Source organism: Engystomops pustulosus, chromosome 10, assembly GCF_040894005.1.
Source record: "Engystomops pustulosus chromosome 10, aEngPut4.maternal, whole genome shotgun sequence".
Lineage (NCBI taxonomy): Eukaryota > Metazoa > Chordata > Amphibia > Anura > Leptodactylidae > Engystomops > Engystomops pustulosus.
In genome coordinates this window covers 48,773,032-48,795,258 of record NC_092420.1, presented here as the reverse complement: position 1 = coordinate 48,795,258, position 22,227 = coordinate 48,773,032, and the positions used below count along the sequence as shown (strand labels likewise).

The window sequence follows — 22,227 nt, the reverse complement described above, 5'->3', positions numbered from 1 at the left end:
TAGACTTGTGCCCCCCTGCACTCGACTGTGCTTGGTCTGTTGAATCAGACCTGTGAGCTGGTCATATGCCACAGATAAAGCACAGTACAGTAAAGGGGATGGGAGTCCTAGCTTCATTAAGAAAGGCTGAACAGCAGGAACTCTATGATGCAATGACTCCTGTCTGATGCACTGTGCTTGGTCCGCAGGTTGCTACCAGCACATGGGTCCAGTTTTCACAGACTGAGCATATTCATGTGCCAGGGGCCTTACTCTTCCGCCAGTGCCACGGCGTATCAAGATAAACCCAATTAAAGAGTCCATACCCAGTATATAAAAGGGTTTCAACATTTGAAGGGCAGAGATATTTATTGTACCTTTATGTAGAATTTTAATTTATGGCTAATCTGATAAACTGTGCTATTAAAATATAAGCTGTTTTAAATGTACTGAACCAGAATTAAATCCCTTCACATTGTATATATTAGCCCTCCCATTTTAGGAGTATGTCAATAATAGATTTATCATTCATTTATCAACACCAATGTGTTCACTTTTATTTTCTCTTATACATTCACTTTAGTTCTACTAAATTTATCACACTTTTTGGCCAGGTTATTCTCTAGTTAAATTCCTAATAATTATCTGTTCCATACTGCTCTCTGCCCCCCCCCCCCCACCTTATCCTCAGCCCTTCCACAATGTCCAGTTTACCACCCAGCTGCGTCCCAGCTTCACCTCCTGCTGCTTATTCGGCCTTATGAACAGCACTCACATTTTATCTATTAAAACTATTTGAGAAATTCCAGCATATGACCTCTCATCAGGCATCCATACTTTTTACCCAAAAATGTCTCCATGTAGGCCTCATGCACACATGCCAAATGTCTCTACGTTAGCTCAGCTCACATACCAATGAAAAAGACTGCTTATCTGCAATAGAACTGCCTTATAATTTGCAGCCCAGACAGTCAGCTCCTAGGAAGGGCAGAAGGAATACACATGTGCACGAGGCCTTACACATGCTAATTTCTATATCCCCAGTTTACAGTTTTACAATTCACACAACAAAATCAATTGTATGAATTGTATGTAAATTTGGTCATTATAATTTTCCTTATCTGATTCATTGAGTTGAATAGTACCTAGGACAGACTATGTGATTGATTTTACCCAAGGTAAACTACTGTGACCACTACTGCCATACACAGACACTGACTGAGCTGCATGATGGAGTATGGAATACCCGACTGAGAGCCAGAGGTCGATCACCATCTTATCCAATGAGAGCGCACAAGTAACACTAAATTTTCTGCAATGAGCAACAATTTCTGTGTGAAAAAAAGCATCTACATTACTTCCTTTGACCAAAATCAACAAAGTGTGCATCTAGCCTTAAAGGTTTTTTATTCACATGAAGCACTCCTCTTATGGCATTAGGAGCTGGTTTTATATTTTTAAGTTTGTTAACCCCTGTACAATTCCTGCTTTAAAAAAATGTCATGTTCCAACAACAAAAAAATAAATAAATATTTTTACTGATATATACAGAGCGATGAAGCACCAATTTTATTGATTCTGATTTTATCATACTGCTTTGTGGAAAAAGAAAAACTCAATCTTTAATGTTCCAAAATGGTAAAGTTTATCAAGTTTGTTTTTACATAAACAAAAAATAGAGTATTTTGTTTTCATCCAGCTAACAGTTCATTGTAATACCATCCTCCCACTGCACCCATTCATCGCCACCATATCTGACCAGTCTGAGAACACTGCATGCTGCACTTTGCAGGAGGACCTTCTATGGAAAACAGATTTATGTACATAGATGAGGGGGGAAAAAAAAAAACGAGAGAAATGCACCTTATCATACAGGTTGTTGGTTTCTGTAAACAAAATCTAACCAAAATGCTTTTTAAAAAGAAAGATTTTCTTACTATCAAAATATACAATTTGAGTTGCAGACATTATGCAAATATTTAAAAAATAGTTCATTCCGGTTACAAAGAAACTGCACTCCTGTCTTATAGTGAAAAGATCAGACTGGCCAAGGTGAATTCATTTTGTTATACTGAACAGACATCCAAGCTCTAGGCAAGAGCTAAGCCACAAATAGCCGTCCAAACACAGGAGGGGAAAAAATAAAAATAAAAAAAATTTCCTCTGTTTCTCAGAATCGCAGATGGGATTTGTGCTTCACCATGTACCTATGCGGGGGGGAAAAAAAATTAGAATAAATAATCTTGTACTATAGATCGCATTCCCCTGTAGGCAAGAGACTATACATGTTGTTATATATCAAAACTATCGTCACACACTAGGAAAATAATGTATAATGGTCATTTTAAGTTTATATATAAACTAAATATGTATGCACTATACTTAACCCCCTACAGACTTTTTGTAACTAACCCCCACCCAAACTAAAAATGAAAAATAAAATTTTACATGCCAATTTTTAACTAGCTCTGTGTGTCATAACAGGGGTTAAATAGTTAGAGATTTTATTATTTGGCTGTAGTTTACACTGCCTTGTATTCACGGCGGCGGTCGCGTTCCGATGCATGGAGAGGGCTCGCGGGCCGAGCCCTCTCCATAGCCGGTAAGTCTCTGCTGCATATTGCAGCAAAGGCTTACCGGTAACACCCGCAATCGGTGCCGGCAAACAGATGGCGGCGCATGGGCCGTGACGTCATCGGGGAGCGGCGATCCGTTGCCATGGTAGCTTCGGGTCTCACAAAGACCCGAAGCTACTTCGGGTTAACCCATTCATTACAATGTGCTACCAGCACATTGTAATGTATGAGGAGTAAAATCCCCATATACTGCCATACTGTAGTATGGCAGTATATGGTAGGATCGATCAGACAACCTAGGGTTAAAGTACCCTAGGGAGACTGAAAAGTGGTAAAAATAAAAAAAAAAGTTAAAAAAAAATTATAATAAAAAAAACCTAAAAATTCAAATCACCCCCCTTTCCCTAGAACTGATATAAATATAAATAAACAGTAAAATTCATAAACACATTAGGTATCGCCGCGTCCGAAAATTCCTGATCGATCAAAATATAATAACGTTTTTTCACTGCGTTTAACCTCGTAACGGAAAATAGTGTCCAAAGTCAAAACTGGCACTTTTTTGCCATTTAAAAAAAATTTAAAAATTCTAGAAAAAGTGATCAAAAGGTCGTACAGTCCTAAAAATAATATCATTGAAAACATCATCAAAAGTCGCAAAAGATGACACCACCCTCAACTCCATACACCAAAGTATGAAAAAGTTATAAGCACAAGAAGACGGCAAAATAAAAAAAAATTTTTTGTTCATGAGGTTTTAATTTTTGTAAATGTATGAAAACATTATAAAACCTATACAAATTTGGTATCCCTGTAATCGTACTGACCCAAAGAATAAATTAGATGCGTCATTTGTGGCGTGAAGTGAAAGCCGTAATATCCAAGCCCACAAGAATACGACACAAATGCGTTTTTTCACCATTTTCACTGCATTTGGAATTTTTTTCCCGCTTCCCAGTACATGGCATGGGATATTTAATACCATCACTATGAAGTGCAATTTGTTGCACGAGCCATCACATAGCTTTTTACATGTAAAAATAAAAAAGTTATAGATTTTTGAAGGTGGGGAGTGAAAAATGGAAATGAAAAAACGGGAAAGGGCCCGGTCCTTAACCGGTTAAACACAAACAAGTGTATACGTGCCATACTGTAACAGTTCCGTCGCCCGGCTGTTCAACTGGCAGAGGGAATGCCAATGCATAATACTTCTATACAAATCAGGGACTCCCGTCCTCTGCCATGTGCATTCCATGTGATCAAGCCACCTTATGGCACATACACATAGGCTGCACACATTTGTGAGCAACAGCCCAAAATCTGAACAAAAACAACATGACTATTTTTTAGCACCCAACAGATTTGCCTTCAGAGAATCAGTGAGGAAATTAATAAAACATACAGCCGTCACATATATTGAACACATACAAAACGTCTGAACTAGCAGTCATTACCTGTCCAGAGTTTCCCAGAATTTCAAGAATACGGGTCTGTCCAAATGTCTTTTATGGTAACTTAACTCCAACAAGGTAACATCCCATTTCTGTACATTGGGATCAAGCCGAACTTCATCATACTTCAGATGAAAGGCTTTAACTGCAGGAAGTAAAACACAATCAAAACAGTTTAGAAAAAAAATTGGTGCACTGATCATGGAATTAGCAAAACAATGAATCAATAAAACCCTGCCAAAGTAGGGGAAACTTATGAAATAAGCTTTCACACATTTACATTTTGTGCTAGAATCTAAAACTTTCTGCTCATGTTCTGTGTAGATCCTCTTAAGCCCCCACGTTGGATGAGAAATGATGGAGGGCAGTGATTTAGTTCCCAGAGATGATCGATTGGGTACAAGTTAGGTTTCTGTATAGATAACTCAAGGACATTTATTGAGCTGTCGCTAAACCAGTCCAGTCATGGCTGTGTGCCTAAGATCATTGTTATGATGGAAGGTGACCCTTTCATCCGGTCATATGACCTTTACTAGGAAGAAGGTTTTTTTGGCAATTGTAGTAAAGCTCAGATGGGTGGAGTGCTCCATTTTAATCCCCTCTCAATTACTTAGGTGGGACAGTCTGCTATACAAAGAGTCCTAGTTGTTCCAAGCTTCCGTTTATGCATTACACAAGCCTCTGTGCTTTTTTTTTCTTGTACCGTTGTCAAGATCAGAAATGTGAGGCACCAATCCAATCTTCTTTTACATTCCCATTAGTACTCACAAGGTCAAACCATAACAACTGAATAGTCATTAGTAAAACCACATTCCATTATCAATGTCCACTTACTTTTTGCAAAGATATCTACAGGGGATCCATCTGGCAAAAGCCAAGGCCAGCCTTTAAACTGCCATGCGGGACCTTGAACAAATACTGCTACGACACGGTCCCTGGAGAAGGAGGAGGAGAAAAGCTGAATAGACTACACACACTATACAAAATTTAGCAAATATACAAAATATACAAATATACAAAGTGCCAACGTTTAAAAACATTCATTGGGAGGAAACACAAACTATTACCCACATTAATTTTCTCAGGGTTGAGTAAAGTCAAGTTGCAACTGATAGTACAGTGTCCCTGCCAAAACATCAACTTTTTTTCATAATATAAATGTAACCTATGCTTGAAGAGGCTTCCTGCTTTATGTATAATATTCCTGCAGAATAGTGTGTGACGCATCCATAGAGAAAGTCAATGAGAACAGAATATTTGATGGTCCCACTGTCTCAATACATTATCACACAACTTCTGTTTTAGCAAGGCCATCTGTTTGCCATCTCTTCTGACATGTCTTTTTCACTTAATACTTGTAGTGACCCCCAAATACCAATTCTGAAGCACATTTTCTCAAACCTCTTATTCCTGATGGAAAATTATGAAGAAAACCTACAACTGGATACCAACATTTTTCTTGTCAAAGGCATGTGTACCCAGGTTGTTGAGCCTCGCCAGTACACAAACTGAAGTAGTAGGAATGAGAGGAATCACACAGTTGTAAGTGCTTGGGGGAGCTACATGCAGTCAATGCCCCCATTACAAGGTTTGTGCAAACATACAGGAAAGTGGCGAGTTATACCAAGATGAAGAGAGACACAAATATCCAACTACCTATATAGCCCCTCAATAAACATACCAGTCCTGCGGCAGCAGCTTCAGCGGCTGATCTATGACTCTGTATGGCACCGTTACACTTATACTTGTGCCACCAGGCTGCATTTGGTCCTTTCGTCTCTGAATTAACACTTCATTTTCCCGCTGACAGCCTTGTTTCTTCTTTTCGTCTGATGAGACAAACCTTTTAAGCAAAAGAAATGTGTTCAGAATAAATGGAAAAGCGTCAAAGTACTAAAAAGTCACCGGGACAGTGAGACATCACTAGTGTGGGTGTGCGCATACATTTACCAGTCAAGGAATTTGGTGAATCACAATACTGTTTTTTTTTTTTTTTTATCTGTACCTCTTTCTCTCCTACTTGCACATTTTTTCCAGCCCAATTATGCATCAATGCTTGGGTCAGTCAAATAAATGCATATTTAGACCAAAATATACATTTTTTTCGCGTTCTGTAATTATTTTCTCATGGTAGATTTTTGTTTTTACCGATTTTCTATCTATGATTATGGGGACTGCCATCTTACCTCTAGCGCATAGGTAGTATTGGTATGACGCCGACTCACCAAGGTATATGGGGAGTTTATTTGGCATGCTCTGTACAGATAGGCATGGAGAAGCTGTAATATCCATTGTTGCTAATGATAGTGTGCATAGAAAAGAGTTATAGAAACGACCGTTCATGGACTACTACTTACTTTAGATCCTGCAGGAGATCTTTAGAATTGAGCATGGTTATGAGAGACGTTGTTGCGGCTGGTATAATAATAATGGGTGTTCTTGAACCTGCACAAAGTTTGAAAATAGAATTATGATTGGCAATCTTGAGGATGTAATGAGATATACGAATGTAAAAGATTTCAAGGCTTACCTTTCTTTTGGTTGGGTGGTGGTCTTGCTTGTGATACTAAATGGGGTGAGGGGAAAAGGCAAAAATGGTTACTCGTGTGTAAAAAAAAAATATAAAACAAAACAACTAAATGTAAAACAGATTCTATTCAAAAGTGAATAGACCTCCTTATACTTCACATTTAAGGAGTGTGTGTGACTTGAACTATCTTATAGGACCAAAACAAACAGGCTTTGTATAAAACAAGTACTGTATACTGGTTCTGTGTCTGCTGCCGCATCATTGCCAAGTCCCAAATTGGGTGTGATTGATCAATTGTTGAAGGTCTGGGAAACCTAGGTGTTCAGAGTGGCAATGCCTTGGTGTAAAAAGACAAGTCTGTGAATTACAAATCCGTATAATGGAGCCTGGAATCACTACTCTGAACACCCACATCTCAGATATAAAATTCAGCACTGCTGCAGGTTTACTCATGGGAATTTCCCATCACTGCTCCTCTACTTCACACTTACAAGCTGAGTCAGCATAACACATGATGTGTGAAGTACACCTTAACCTCAAATGTAAATGGCAGAAAGAAGAGCGTTGGGATTTATCATTTGCAGCTTTTGCCAGCTAAAACCCCTTGGATTCTAGGACTCAAGTTACAATGAGACTCTCCCATTGCTGTTCAGAAGTAAGTCTCCCTGTGCTTGCTGGTGCACCGGTTTTCTTCCTGCACCAATGAACGCCCCTCCCTTTATACAGTGGCATGCGCCATAGAAAGAGGGTGCAGAAGGAATAAGGCAGGTGCACCGGTCGACATGCCAATCTCCAATGAACAGGGAAAAAGGGTTTTTTTTTAATTTTAGAGATCTACGAGTCAGAGATGCTTGTAGAGGCGTTAATGTGATCTCTGAGCCAAACCCTTTTTTCATTATGAATAAATTAAAAATATCTACCTCGGCATAAATGGCAAACTACGAGTCCCACAAAATAATCCGGATATTTCACATCTGGATTTCACTGCAAATGTTACGAGATGCTTTATATCCTATTCAATTTAGATGTAATGATAAAGCAACGTCTCAATCTTCCTGCAGCAATCACAATCACATTTTCATCAGCGAGCTTATGGTTATTCTGTCTTTAGTCTTCTTCCAATTATACAGAGCAGCTGAGGAGATCGCTCCTAACAATTCAGAACAGGAAGCCCTGGAACGCCGTACAATTTGCCTGCATATATCAGTTCCATTCTCCATTGTGCTAGTGTAACACTAACTACATGTGCTACTTCACAAGATCAAAGATTTAGGAAGGAAAAAGTAAATTGATGTATTCCAAAAAACGACACCAGACCAATTTCAGACTGAAAATCTGCATAAAAAGTGTGTGTGTGTGCGCATTTAAGTGTAGGTGTGTGTGTTGCATAGGACAGTGACAGGATCACAAGGATGTCCTCTCAATTTGTAGGAAATTAAGCATCAGGTATTTAACACTGCATACAAGTCTCCTAGGTGGTGTCACATTGGTGGAGAAAATTCATCCAACAATGTCACCTCCTGAAGGGACAAGTTCATCATAAGCCACCTTAAGCAGCTGCCAGAGGAGTCGTGAGGTACCTGGAGTGTGGGATATTAATTAAAGCAGGAGGAAAGATTCTAGAATGACTCTCCTCCAGACCCATGACTGCTTACTACTCATAAGACACACATTTAAAGATATATTTCCGTGTTATGCTAAATCTACCAGAACATAGAAGGACATTGTTGTGACCCTGACACAATCTTGGATAATAGGTTGTGGCGACATGCGAGTCTAAATCCCAATGCCAAATTCTCTTTGAAGGAAATCTAATCAAAATCAAGCATGATAAACCTGAAGCACTTACGCATAGATACAAGAACTGTGACTGCGCTACTCTCCTTCCTTCTTAAGTCAACTTTTAAAATTCTGCAAATGAGCCTGAAGGGCTCCTAGGGACATTACCAGAGTGCTGCATATTTGTGCTTCATAGGCTGTTACACTGAGCAGAATCACATCTCCCCATCCCACTGTGGGAGATAACAGCAGGCAGAGTGGGGGAGTGTGATGTGCTCCTGCAGTGTAAGAGCCTGTGAAGCCATAGCATGGGTCAGACAGTAGGTGTTCTCCTTAAGGAGACAATGCCAATTAAGGCCACCTTAAAGGTGTGTGGAGACTTAAAGCCATAGATGCTCCACTAGGGAATTCTGGGAAGAATGCAAATAAGTTTTCCAAGGTGTTAAATGGAAAACAATACCTCTTTTTGCTACCTTGAAAGGCAGCCCCCTTAAACATCAAGTATGACCTACAAGAAGTCTATAAACATGATGTGGGAGCATGGAGAGGCTCTGCTAATGTCTCCCAGAACCCTTCTGGCTCATTAGTTTATTTTATTTTAGAAGGAAGGAAGCAATGGATAACAAATAAGAAGATAACCACAGTCATAGTGAATAGATCTATAAGTAACTTTTCCTGCTTTAGGTTTTGTTTTGACGGTTAATTTGTATTTGATACTTTTTTTTTAAAGTTTATAACATGATCTTTAAGCAACAGAATCCTATAGTGAGTACCATAGGAAAGGTCATCTGACATTTGCCCAAGGCCCCCTCTCTGAAAGGGGCTCCCTGCATGTGGACTTTTGTGGGCAGAGGATACTATAAAATACCCCTTAGGTGAATGCCCGGGTGAAGATGCTTATCATCTCCTATAATTTGCCTATTATATATAATATACATTTATTATATACCTAATCATTTATCTATCAAGCTGTTTATCTACATCTCTTCCATTATCCATCCATTTCTGAATCTATAAATCTATATCATGTTTCATATTTATCTTCTATATGTCAACTGATTTATCTGTCCATCTCCTATAATATTCTCCTACAGCCCCATATTTCAGATTACAAGTAGTAGTAGTGTAAGGCAAACTTCAAAGTGTTATTATTGCGGAGGGCTACAAGAATCCTCTTACTGAATGTGATCGTTCATAAAATAGTTTTATTTAGGGGAAACGACCTAGTTTTGCCTAGGGCCCCACTTTGTCTTAAACCGGCCCCAATGCTCTCCAACTCGTTTCAGAAAAACATCATAGCAATATAGATGTGCAGGTTAGTTCTAAGATACTACCAATAAATTGCAATTTCTAAAGAAACCTTAGAGATTTTGGGTCCAAATATTCCCCAACTATAAAACAGAACAGAGAACATGGGTCTTATTTGAACAGTCACCAAGACAATGAAATAATGTTGGCAGTTACTTTTTCAAATCACTGTCATAGTCAAATCAAAGTGTCCAGTGTCATTGTCACTTTAAAGACCTGTTTCCAAGTCCTGCATAAAATCTGACCTAAACTGAAGTTCTTTCAAACTGCAAGAAAAGATTTGGTTTCAAGCTGGTTGTTTTATTAAAAGCAAGCTCTAATTTCACCAAGTTTTATCACCCTGCTCATCATCTCCCGCCTATTCCATCCAATACTTGATTCTATTTTCGAAGCAACCAAAGATTTCAGGATAATGCTTCACTGCTCAGAATATGCAAAGTCCACAAAACGACATTCACAATTCAGACGAAAGAGAAGCTGAACAGAGCCCTCAGCAACACTAAAAGGGCTTAGCAGAGGTACAAGGAGCTGACTGCACATGCCCGACTGGAGAGCAGAGAAAGCAAACAGGTCCACAGCAGGAGCTGGCAGTCCACAGGAATTACTTTGATTTTATGAAAAGGGAGCAGAAGATTTAATGACACCGAATTAGTAAAGTGATAAGTGTGGGAGATAAGGTGTAGTGAGGTCAATCTTTGTCACGGAGAACCCCTTTAAGTAGTAGTTGTTATTGTTACCACCAATGCTCTGCACAAGGAGAGAAGCTAAAGAGGGATAGACAGGTTTTTACTGTCTTAGCATGTGTACGGGTCAGCATGGCATAAGAAAAAAAAATCCTGACTACCCATAAATAATCTATAGAGATGGTTTAATGTTTAGTAGAAGGTATAACACTATAGCTTGAAATGCTAATAAAGCTGGTTATGTTCAGCACTTGTTAGAGAGGAGTCTGTCCATATGCACCATCCAGTATTCCATTTAAGAGAACACATGCTTTACCTTATTTGACATCTGAGAAGATAAGGCGTAGGGAGGCCCCCACACCCATTCTACTGCAATGTGTGGGTCCAGATAACAGTATTGTATTGTCCACACAATCCCATGTGTAAAAGTATTCCATTATCTATGTAGTTCTTCAATAGTACCTACACTATGGCAGAGATTTATCAATGTGTCACACAGTAGATCAGTGCAGAGCAGGACTAGACAGTTCTGCACTAGATTTATTACAGTTTAATGCTTTATGACATCTCTGGTACATAGAAGACTGGCGAGTCATACCTTGCACCTTATATTCATTTTTTAGCATGAAACCATGCCCCTTTTTCATCAGAAAATGGTCTCAAAATGTTACAACACCCTTAATAAATGTGGCTCACAGCATTTGTTAGTTTTTCACTCCAGAATTCTGGTGCAGACAGCTTAATACATCTACCCCTATTATTTTATAGCTAATCCTACAACTGGGGCTTGGACATCGTGGTGATAAGGAAATTTACCTTCTCAACACCCAATCCATAGTGAATAAAGTACAGCTAGGAAAAACGTATTTAGTCAGCCACCAATGGTGCAAGTTCTCCCACTTAAAAAGACGAGAGGCCAGTTATGGACACAATATGTAGACCTCAACTGAGAAACAGAATATAAAAATAAGACAATGTGGATTACAGGATTTGTTTTCAAAGAATTCATTTACAAATGATGGTGGAAAATAAGTATTGGGTTACCTACAATCAAGCAAGATTTCTGGCTCTCCCCGACCTGTAGTTTCTTTTTTTAAGAGGCTCCTCTGTCCACTCCTGTTTGAGGTTGTGGATAGGTGTCTTATACTGTTAACAAGTTCAAACAGTCACACTGCAAACTCCACTATGAGGAACACCAAAAAGCTGTCAAAGGACACCAGAAACATTGTAGACCTGCACCTGCAGCTTGGTGTGAAGAAATTAACTGTGGGAGCAATAATTAGAAAATGGATGGGGGCTCCATGAAAGATCTCAACCGATGGGGTCAAAATGATCAAAAGAAAATGATCAAGAGAAAAATCCCCAAAATCCCAGAACCACACAGCTAGGACCAAAGGCAACCGTTAGTAACACTACGCCACCAGTACATATCCTGGCCCGTCTGAAGTTTGATAGGGAGCATTTGAATGTTCCAGAAGAATATTGGGAGAATGTCACATGGTCGGTAAAAACATGGTCGGTAAAAACACAACTATGGGGGTGGCAACGTGACAAGGGGCTGTTTCTCTGCAATGGGACCAGGAAGACTGATCCATGTACATGAAAGAATGAATGGGGTCATGTATCATGACATTTTGAGTGCAAATCTCCTTCCATCAGGAAAGGCATTGAAGAGGAAATGTTGTTAAGTCTTTTAACACGATAATATAGGCCAGCATACACCACCAGTTACTCTGTGAAATCCATGGCATAAAGAGTAGAGTATGGCCCCATAAATCATAGGATCTTTTAATGTAAACAAAACTAGAGACATTTGCCTTTAGTTTCAAAGGTTGCAAAATAACATCTTAAACCGTGGACATTTGAAGCATGCAAATGCTTCTTGGTCTATAAGAAGGTGGCAGCCAAGGACCTACGCTTATGAGACTTGCACAATAATTACCTGGTCTTGGAACTGGCTGTGCGGCAGGAGTCTGGGTCTTCCGGGCTGAAGCTCCTTCCTAAAACAAAGTAAAAAAAAAAAACAATTATCAGCCCAAATCGAGAGCAAATGTGTTAGATCAAAGGTTTCATAGCAAACCCCATTTTCCTGCTTTATCAGGCATACATATGCATGGTCCCTTTTCTTACTGTATTTGGAGCCCAATTTTCTGCTGGAAGTCCCACCAATTATACATGGCTGAAGATCATCGGTTTACCTTGTGCGGGTTTCTCAGATACATTCAGTAAATATATCCAGCCATATACATAATGTAATAGAATGCGATTTATCAGGACTTCCAATTTATTCCATTTCTCTATGGTCTAGTTCCAAAGTCCGTGAGCCTATTGTAGACATTTTTGCAGCGGACAAGGCTAGGCACTGAGCAGACTGTACATGTGCAGACCTCACACATACATCCTTTAGTTTTGGGTGTACCAAATACTTATGCTGCTTATTTACCAGTTGTCCTTCTTTAGAACAATTTGGGTAGGTAGTAACCACTGCATACAAGGGACAATCCACAATGGCGGCTTTGGCGCTGCTATGATTTAGTCATCAAGCAGTTAAAAGGTTACTTATATGTATACTTATATTTCCATATATGCCCCTTTCTCCACTTCACCTGCTGGCTAACACATCACAACCCTTAGCAAGCAGCATTGTTATTGGGCTATCATTCTTCATTTCCCAGATCTCCGCTTGTAATGATAGGATTTGTAATATGGCTCATGTGCCGATACATCATATTATCTAACGATACAAAGATCTGCTCCGATTCAGATGACTCAATGAAACCTGAAGTTTCTAATCAGTCAAACCTGACTCCAGTGGTCACCTGTACACCTGTATTACTACCACTGACTACATAGCCAGACATGTGTCCTGGCCTCCAGTAATGTAACATGGAGGGGGCAAAGCATCAGGTATTAATACTGCTGCACAATGAACATGGCATCTACTGCACTCCTCTGCTAAATTCATCCAAATCAGTTACAAGCAAGGAGCTGGTAACATAGACAGGAATCCCTACAGCCTCAGTAATAATCATCCATAGAAGCCGCCTGCCTCCAGAGCAGGAGCAATGAATGCACAGCATCACGTGAGCCTGATCCTTCTGTGACGTTGAATTGTGCTCTGTCAGAAGGCAGCATCTGTCGAAGCCCACATATAAAGCACAGCCTCCGAGAGAGGCAGAGGCAGCAGCCGTCTCCATTCTCTACAGCACATCCCTCCCCCTGCAAGCTCCAGCTCCTGCACAAGCTGCCTAGCAACAAGAACAGAGGTAAATCCTCTTGGCTATCTCATTCAGCACAACTACTATGTCCTTTTGGCATTTCCTACAGTCGGCACTGGCATGGATACAGACGGATGAACACTGCATTGGGGACAAAAGGAATGATCTGGGAAGGCTTTCCATGCAGAGGGAGCAGCCAGACCATCTCTGAGCAGAGACGACAAATACGGAGGAGATGGAGGGATATGCACAATGTCTGTGACGGGAAGAAGAGAAGGGGCAAGCCACTTACAGACGGGCAGTAGCCAAAAACATATACAGAAGGGAGAGATTTGATTCCAGCGCGCATGTTCAGTTTCTCCCCCAGCCGCCTCCCCCCCGAAAAAAAAAAATTATTACGTGCCAAAACCATAGGTGTATTCCAACACCAAGAATTATTTCATAAAAATCAAGGTATGTTACCATATTCCTTCATATTTCTGTTCTTTCACGATAGAAGTGGATGGCCTCATATGCCGGAGGGGGGGGGGGGGGCAGATTATCTGCAGAGATGACTTGTGCATTTACCACACACTTGGGATGATGTGAAATGACAAGCCTCGACAAAATATATTAATTTGGGAATATGGGAGAAGAGAGAAAAGTCTGTTATATTAGAGGAAGTAAATCTCCTTACAAAGTAGGTCATATCTAATCCTTATCTAAAGTAATCTTCAGCTTCTACCATCAGGTTGAAGAGATCAGTCCCCTCTCTAGCCGTATACAATGTGTGTGTATATTGTACATAGTGTGTGTGTGTGTGTGTGTGTGTGTGTAAGACTCATTCATGTTGCACCATTACATGCTGAGAGAATATAACGACACAGATGCATAAAGATTATATGACTAATCTTACATTTCCCATTTCAGGGATGTGAATATTGCATGCCACGCACTGCAGATATTGCATTAATCCTCGCTGTTAGCAGGGTACAATAAATCATGCAAGTGTAGCCAATATAAAATGTGCTTACTTTGCTCTGGGCACAGCTAGCTGGTAATGAAATTGGTTTTACTGTACAAAAATCCTACTAGCTCGGGAAGGATATTTTAAGACACAGATTAAACAAGTCACTGCCAGAATAAAACCTTCTGCTTCAGAAAATACATAAAAGTGGAGGATCTAGAAATCCTTTAGATACACAGGATGCAAAGCAACCAGAAAACAGGCAGCAGATTGTGTGAATACTATTCAGTCTGGCCTTGCTGAGAGTAAAGGTAGAAAAGAACATACATAGAATTTAAAAGTATGACCAATAAATCTTCTATGGATTATACAAAAGAATATAGAAAAAGTGGAGTAAATTCGCTACGTAATAACTTAGAGGGCGTAGGTTAAAAAAAAAAAAAAAAAAAAAAAAAAAAAAAAAATAAAATTGTAATGGTATTGTTGTCTATGTAATTAAAATATAAACCTTTTATCAAAAAAAAAAAAAACACCTTTTTATAAAGAACAGCTCTTTCCAAAATGTCAAAAGATCAAAAGTTCTAAAAAACAAAAACATTTTATACATTTGTTTGACATTTAATGGAGGCACTTTCTTAAAGAAAATAATCAGTGACTCTTTCTGGTACACCGATCCAATTGTTTGTTGTATCTTGTTTTACTTTTTATTCTAAATTTGTTTTGCATTATAAATTCCTACAAATACCTAGACGTAATGTGGGCATCCAGGCTGCAGCGACATTTCAAGGTAAAGTTGTTTATAGACTCCTATGCAGAGTGCAGTTCATTTCAGGCACTAGTTACTCGCAGTACACTGCCCCATTGCCAGGCAGCGGCTGTGTGCAAAGAACATGCTGCTGGCACCATCTAGTGGATGGTGCCACATTCTTCATGCAATACTCAGAGAGGACAGATACAAAGCAGTAAGCCAATATTAATTTATCGGAACCCTAAATGAAGATCAGAAAATGTTTACCCTGTAAACGCTAACTACTGTTAACTACTGCGATTGATCATAGACTTGACCATCCAGTTACTGAACTGTGAAAATGAGTTTTGACAGCGACATCTTCTCATTGACTTTTTAAATACAATATCCGGCAGGGATCACTTGAACGTGGTGTAGTCGCTAACCTCTCTGGCGTTGCCCGTTTCTGCATGTAGAAAATCCATCAGACTTCCTATTAATAAATTGTATCTGGCAATACGCAACTGACATTTAGGTGGAGCCCATCAGGGTAACATTTCCCTGCAGATCAACATAATCATGAGGAGGGTTAACAGCTGTCCCAGAGCAAGCACTGGACTAGGTACATAACCCCCCAAGTGAGGGAATAGACAGATGAGGTGGCAAAGTAGTCGTTGATATCTAACCAATTACTTTTTTCGCCAACAGGTTCTCGTCCAGGAAATGGTTAAGCAAACGCTGAAGAAAGCAGGCCACAAACTTGTGACTACGGCCACACTGGTGGGTGTGGATTAATAGACCGGGCATTGGAGCGGCTGCAGTAGAACTGCGCCAGGATCTCACAAGCATGCTTCAGTGGAGGAGACGTCACTGCTGCCTCGCCAAGATGACCTGGAACAGCAAGCGCTCGCTCTTTCGGACCCATCTCACGGGGCTCTTGTCACTTGTATTTTTATTTGCAATGTTCCTGTTTTTTAACCACCACAGCTCATTCACCGGCAGAGTTGGAATGAAAGAGAATCCAGTGACTCATGCAATACGTGGATTAAGAGCGACGAAAAGCGAGACCAATAGCTCCCTTAGGAATATCTGGAAAGATGCCATGCCTCAAACCCTCAGACCACATACCTTATCCAATATAAGTAACCCTGAATCCCAACACCAAGGTGTGACAGGCTTGGAGAACACCTTGAGCACCAATGGGAGTATTTACAGTGAAAAGGGCTTGGGTCGCCAAAACTTATACCATTACAAATATATCATAAATGAGCCAGAAAAATGCCAAGAGAAAACGCCTTTCCTCATTCTGCTCATAGCCGCAGAGCCCAGACAAATCGAGGCTCGACAGGCTATAAGGCAAACGTGGGGCAACGAGAGCCTGGCCCCGGGCATTCATATCGTGAGACTCTTTCTGTTGGGTTTGCACACCAAGATAAATGGGTTAATCGAACAGGCTATTGTGGATGAAAGCCGGCAATACCATGATATCATCCAACAAGAGTATTTAGATACTTACTATAATCTAACCATTAAGACCCTTATGGGCATGAACTGGGTAGCTACATACTGCCCACATGTACCATATGTCATGAAAACAGACAGTGACATGTTTGTGAACACTGAATATTTGATACACAAACTACTGAAGCCTGATCAACCACCAAGAACCAACTATTTTACAGGGTATTTAATGAGAGGCTATGCACCCAACCGAAACAAAGACAGCAAGTGGTACATGTCACCGGACCTGTACCCAAGCGAACGCTACCCCGTGTTTTGTTCTGGGACTGGTTATGTGTTTTCTGGGGACCTGGCAGAGAAAATCTTTAAAGTGTCTTTAAGTATTAGACGGTTACACTTAGAGGATGTGTATGTTGGCATCTGTCTGGCTAAACTACGTATTGACCCCATCCCCCCACCCAATGAGTTTGTATTTAATCACTGGAGAGTTTCCTATTCTAGCTGTAAATATAGTCACCTTATTACCTCCCATCAGTTCCAGCCCGGAGAACTGATCAAATACTGGAATCACTTACAACAAAACAAGCACAATGCCTGTGCCAATGCAGCCAAGGAAAAAGCCAGTAGGTATCGGCATCGTAAAATGCACTAAAAAGAAATGGACGATTACATGTGAAATCTTATGAGCATGTGCAGTGGGCAAACTTCTCTGAGCTGGAAATGGGATGAGAAATTATTTTTTTATTTCAAAAAGCAAATAAAATTATATGGGGGAGAAAAAAAAAACCTTGTATTAATAAAAATGTTGTGTGTTTAATCTGTGCAATAAGACGCATGCACACTACAGTGGTACAGCTGCTACTTTATGTGCCAATAAAATCCAATTGGGCAAATCTCCCACACAATTTGTACAGAAATGTATCTGCACTTCTTTACAATACAATGTACTTTCTGCAGTTGCCTTTTAGTTAGTGTGTGTGTGTGTGTGTGTGTGTGTGTGTGTGTGTGTGTGTGTGTGTGTGTGTGTGTGTGTGTGTGTGTGTGTGTGTGTGTGTGTGTGTGTGTGTGTGTGTGTGTGTGTGTGTGTGTGTGTGTTAGGGGGCGGGGAGGATACTCTTATGCCTCAACAAATGTGCAGTCTAAAATTAAGATGGTATTGTTTACACATCAAACTAACCAAAAATCCATACAATACAGCATTTGGTTTCTACAGAGAATTGTGACCCATGTTTCCTATCTGGGTATCACGGCACAAGTATTACAGAGAAGGGCACGTCACACCCGATGATGACTGGTTGGCAATCAATAAAGTCTTACTGGAGACATTTGGCTGAGCCATCCTTTCATTTAGTCACTTTAGTCATGGGCCAGATAGTCATATTGCAGATGGGGCTGTTCCTAAGCAGCAAGTTATTAGGTCATGTGTATGGCTAGAAATCTTGCACAGATTAATCAATGTGCAGGATTAAGCAACTGGTTTGTCGGATAGTAAGACAACTAGCTGGAGCAGGCTTCTGCTGTGCCTCACCTTTAGTTTGTCGCAGGACAGTGGAGTAGAAAGGAGGAGACAATGGATTAAATGTATTAGGGGACAAATGAACAGCAGGGCTATTCGTCTTTATATATGCATTTTCTGTGTTTAGTGTTCTTTTCTAATCAAAATCCAAGCCCTTAAAAGCACTAATGTTATTATTCTAATTCTCCACACAGTATTTTTCTGTTAACCAATACATTGGCTTAATTCTGCATTGGGACATTCAACACTCACTAGGTTTCTATGCAGGCAGATCCCAGACTACAACACTCAGTTCTTCTGGAACAGAAAGTTGAATTTGCTATAGCCGACGTCAAATACTAAAAATAACCTGTTATCTAGTGAGAAGGCAATGTTGGAGCAGATACCGATTAAATGTTTCCATAGGAGGACAGTACATATCAGAAGGTCTGTAACAATAGGATATAAGGGAGGGGGGGTTCTGCAGCAGTGGAGCTGTACGTAGGTAGTTCTTCCAATCCACTCTGCAGACTCTAAGCCCCATAAAAGGGGCATGCAATTATACTAAAAGCACTTTAAATCACTTAAATCCTTGTTTTATATGCGATTCCAGGCATATTGTGTATTGCATTTCAAGATATGCTCATCACTGGAAGAATGAAGGGATTGAATTCTAATCTATATATCAGGCAACAAGGGAGCACTTAACAAGGAAAAAGCAGAACGGTGTGTTGCATGCAGGAAAGTGCATATTATATACACATACACACACAGGTGGTCCCCGACTTAAGGACACCTGATTTACAGCTCTGGTGAAGCTCTCTGGATGTTACTTTAGTCCCAGGCTGTAAGGAGTCTGTAATTCAGTTTTATTGATAACCCTTGCTCCCACAACAGAAAGAAAGAAGAAATGTTGAAAATCCAACTGTCGCTGGGACAAAATTTGCCTACAGTTGAGCTACAATTAGAAAATAAACATGTTCTGACTTGATACAAATTCAACTTACGAACAAACCCAAAAAAACCTACAGTGACAATCAGACTTAAATAGGAAAATCTGAGCCAAATTAGTCAATAAGTAGAAAGTCTTTGTTTCCAGATGTATGTGCCATGGTTATTGCCATGACCAATGCTTTACCTTTTAAAATTACATTTATGGGTTACTTGTACAAGCCAAATGATTCCATTGTTGAGGATTATATACAGTATACCAATTTGAAGAGCTATATAAAAATTGTTACATTAACATTTTCTAAAACATTTCTGTTACTCAAACGTGGGAAAGACTCAAGTGACAGGTTTTCTCACGCTCCCACCTCAGCCACAGAGTAAAAGTAAGACACCCCCCCTCACAAGCACAAATCCCCTTTCATCATGTTCTGGAAGTCTGCGTTACAAGCCACCAGAATGACAATGGCCTAGGTAAGATTTAAAAAAAAAAAAACAAACAAAACAAAACCAAAAAACTAAAAACCTTGGATGAGGAAGAAAAAAAAATAGAAAAACTAATTTGGCAGTGGTCACATGGAAATGCAGTTGTCCTGTAGTTAAGAAACCTGGGCATAATACAACATTTAAAGATGGAAACCCTTTAGAGGCATCGGGATTGCCATGACTGAGCGCTCACAGTTTCAGGTAAAAACTGATGGGGAAGTACAAGATACCCTGAAATACTTCTAAATATAAAGGCTTGTGAACAGGGAGAAGAACCAAAAAGTCTTTCTTTAGGTTTGTGCATTTATACAGTTATTTTCTACATCCAGATTCATATTCCCCAACAGTGACAATGTGCTTTCTAATGTGCCACATGTCAAACAATGAGGGGACATCTCACACTGAACATATAGCACTTTTCGCCTAGAACCGAGCTACTAGCTGAAGAAATCTGAGGGGGAGCGAGCGATAGAGGGATTAGTGGACACTTGAAACCAGGGAAAAGGCCGCATTTACATGTAAAGAGCTGATTGCAGGCATCTTGTATACTCAGGCTCTTCTCCTCCAAGCCTTATTGAAAGATAGGTGTATGTTAGTAAAGAACAAAAAGGAAAATATTCAGCAGTAAATGCTCAGATGAAAAATCATGATGGAATTGTACAGAAATTACCATGGAAACCGTTCTAAAAGCTATCTGCAATGTATTTAAATTGCAGGAGCCTCGAGAGAAGGCTGATACTGAATGATAGCATGGCTTTTGTTTTGCTGTGCAATTCAACCACTTTCCTGGATGCGCCATGTACTAATGCATTCAGTGCTGCTGGTGATTTCCAGGCGTAATTGGATGTGCACACTATCTGTCTAGTACTCCAAGGTAGGATTTACAGACGGGTTTATACAATTTCATACAGCAATGGGGAATGAGATTATAAAATATACAAGAGTAGCGGCAACTCTTATCAAATGCAGGAGGGGATACACTATTACATTATCATACTTTTCCATCCAGGTAAACATATACATCATTTATAAACATCCTCCAAGATTGTTCACAAAAAATCCACCGCCTAAACATTAAGAACTTTTTCATTTTTTTTTTCATACTGGGTCCTGTTCATGCAAAACCGGAACGTGACATAGCCAGGTGGCCGTGTGGCTTTCAATGAAGAGAGAATGGATGAGGACAACTCACTCCCCTCCCTTATCCACCCGGCTCGGGCGAGCAAACAGTCGTGTGCACAAGGCTTTAATATGCCATTTGGGTTGTGCTAGTAATACACGTGTATGAATCTACCTAGTCAATTCCAATATACAGATGTTATTGGCATATATTAATAGTTTGTTATTTACAGGACGTTGCAGGTTTAAAAATGAATTACTAAATATTTACAGATCTTTGTTCACTCATGATAATCCAGAGACATTTACTCATAGATCGGGACACAGCGACTGTGGTACTTTTCTTATGTTTGACATCCATAGTCGCCTTCCTTCTAAAATTCTAACTTTAAAATTATGCTAATTATGCCTGATTGGTCCTGGGGGTGGCGTTACCAGAGACCCTCTGCGTTGCAGCTTTACAGGCTGTTACGTCGTCTCTCACAGCACTCCTCTCACCCTCTACCTGATGTTATCTCACTGCAGCAGAGGAAGTTTCAGTAACATGCGGTGGGGATCGGAGACGCTCCTTGAACATGAGCAACCTGCGAATCTGCAGAATGGAGGGGCTCTGATAACCACCAGGAGCCCTTCAGGCTAAAAGATAGATTTTAAAAGGATGGAAGCCATGGATAACAAACCTAAGATTATCACAGTCACGGTGCCTGGATCTAGGAGCAAGTTTGCCTGGTTTGTCCATGCTTGATTTTGATAAAAGATTACCTTTACAGGAAACAAAAAGATGTATATAATAAGCACCCGGGGGTGGGGTGGGTCATAATTATAAAGTGGCGGAGCCATGGGGCACTCAGGTGATGTGAATGCCTCAGGCATTCTGGGGCCAATAACTTTTTCATACTTTGGTGTACGGAGCTGTGGATAGTGTCATTTTTTGCGAATTTTGATGGCGTTTTCATTACTATAAATTTTGGGACTGTGCGACCTTTTGATCACTTTTTATTAATTTTTTTATATTTTTCAAAATGGCAAAAAAATGCCATTTTCGACTTTGGACGCTATTTTCCGTTACGGGGTTAAACGTAGTGAAAAAACATTATCATATTTTGATAGAGCGGGCATTTTCGGACGCGGAGATGCCTAATGTGTTTATGATTTTTACTGTTTATTTTTATATCAGTTCTAGGGAAAGGGGGGAGATTTGAATTTTTAGGTTTTTTTATTATAATTTTTTTTTTTAAAACTTTTTTTTATTTTTACTTTTACTATTTTTCAGACTCCCTAGGGTACTCTAACCCTAAGTAGTCTGATCGATCCTATCATATACTGCCATACTACAGTATGGCAGTATATGTGGATTTTACTCCCCATGCATTACAATGTGCAATTAGCACATTGTAATGCATGGGTTAAAACGAAGTAGCCTCGGGTATTCGGAACACCCGAGGTTACCATGGCGACGGATCGCCGCTCCCCGTGACGTCATCGGGGAGCAGCGATCCACGACAAGATGGCGGCGCCCAT

General features: G+C 40.0%; 2 protein-coding genes across 2 annotated transcripts in view; one reads left to right on the top strand and one right to left on the bottom strand.

Moving 5' to 3' along the window:
- Positions 1-1,600: 1,600 nt before the first annotated feature.
- CDC73 (cell division cycle 73) overlaps positions 1,601-22,227 on the bottom strand; it is a 49,751-nt gene continuing 29,124 nt past the window's right edge. Inside the window, exons 11-17 of the mRNA XM_072128235.1 lie at positions 12,249-12,306; positions 6,537-6,572; positions 6,364-6,451; positions 5,688-5,849; positions 4,841-4,941; positions 4,010-4,151; positions 1,601-2,186 (exon numbers count right to left, since the gene is read on the bottom strand). Coding sequence (XP_071984336.1) covers positions 2,150-2,186; positions 4,010-4,151; positions 4,841-4,941; positions 5,688-5,849; positions 6,364-6,451; positions 6,537-6,572; positions 12,249-12,306 — 624 coding nt within the window. The 3' untranslated portion in view covers positions 1,601-2,149. The remainder of the gene's footprint in view (positions 2,187-4,009; positions 4,152-4,840; positions 4,942-5,687; positions 5,850-6,363; positions 6,452-6,536; positions 6,573-12,248; positions 12,307-22,227) is intronic.
- Positions 13,443-17,563, top strand: B3GALT2 (beta-1,3-galactosyltransferase 2). Its single transcript, XM_072128236.1, has 2 exons — positions 13,443-13,977; positions 15,906-17,563. Exon 2 carries the CDS (start codon positions 16,045-16,047, stop codon positions 17,308-17,310), a length of 1,266 nt encoding a protein of 421 aa, XP_071984337.1. The 5' UTR covers positions 13,443-13,977; positions 15,906-16,044; the 3' UTR covers positions 17,311-17,563.

Excerpts from the sequence above, each read along its gene's own strand:
- B3GALT2 (XM_072128236.1), top strand. The coding sequence starts at position 16,045 with ATGCTTCAGTGGAGGAGACGTCACTGCTGCCTCGCCAAGATGACCTGG.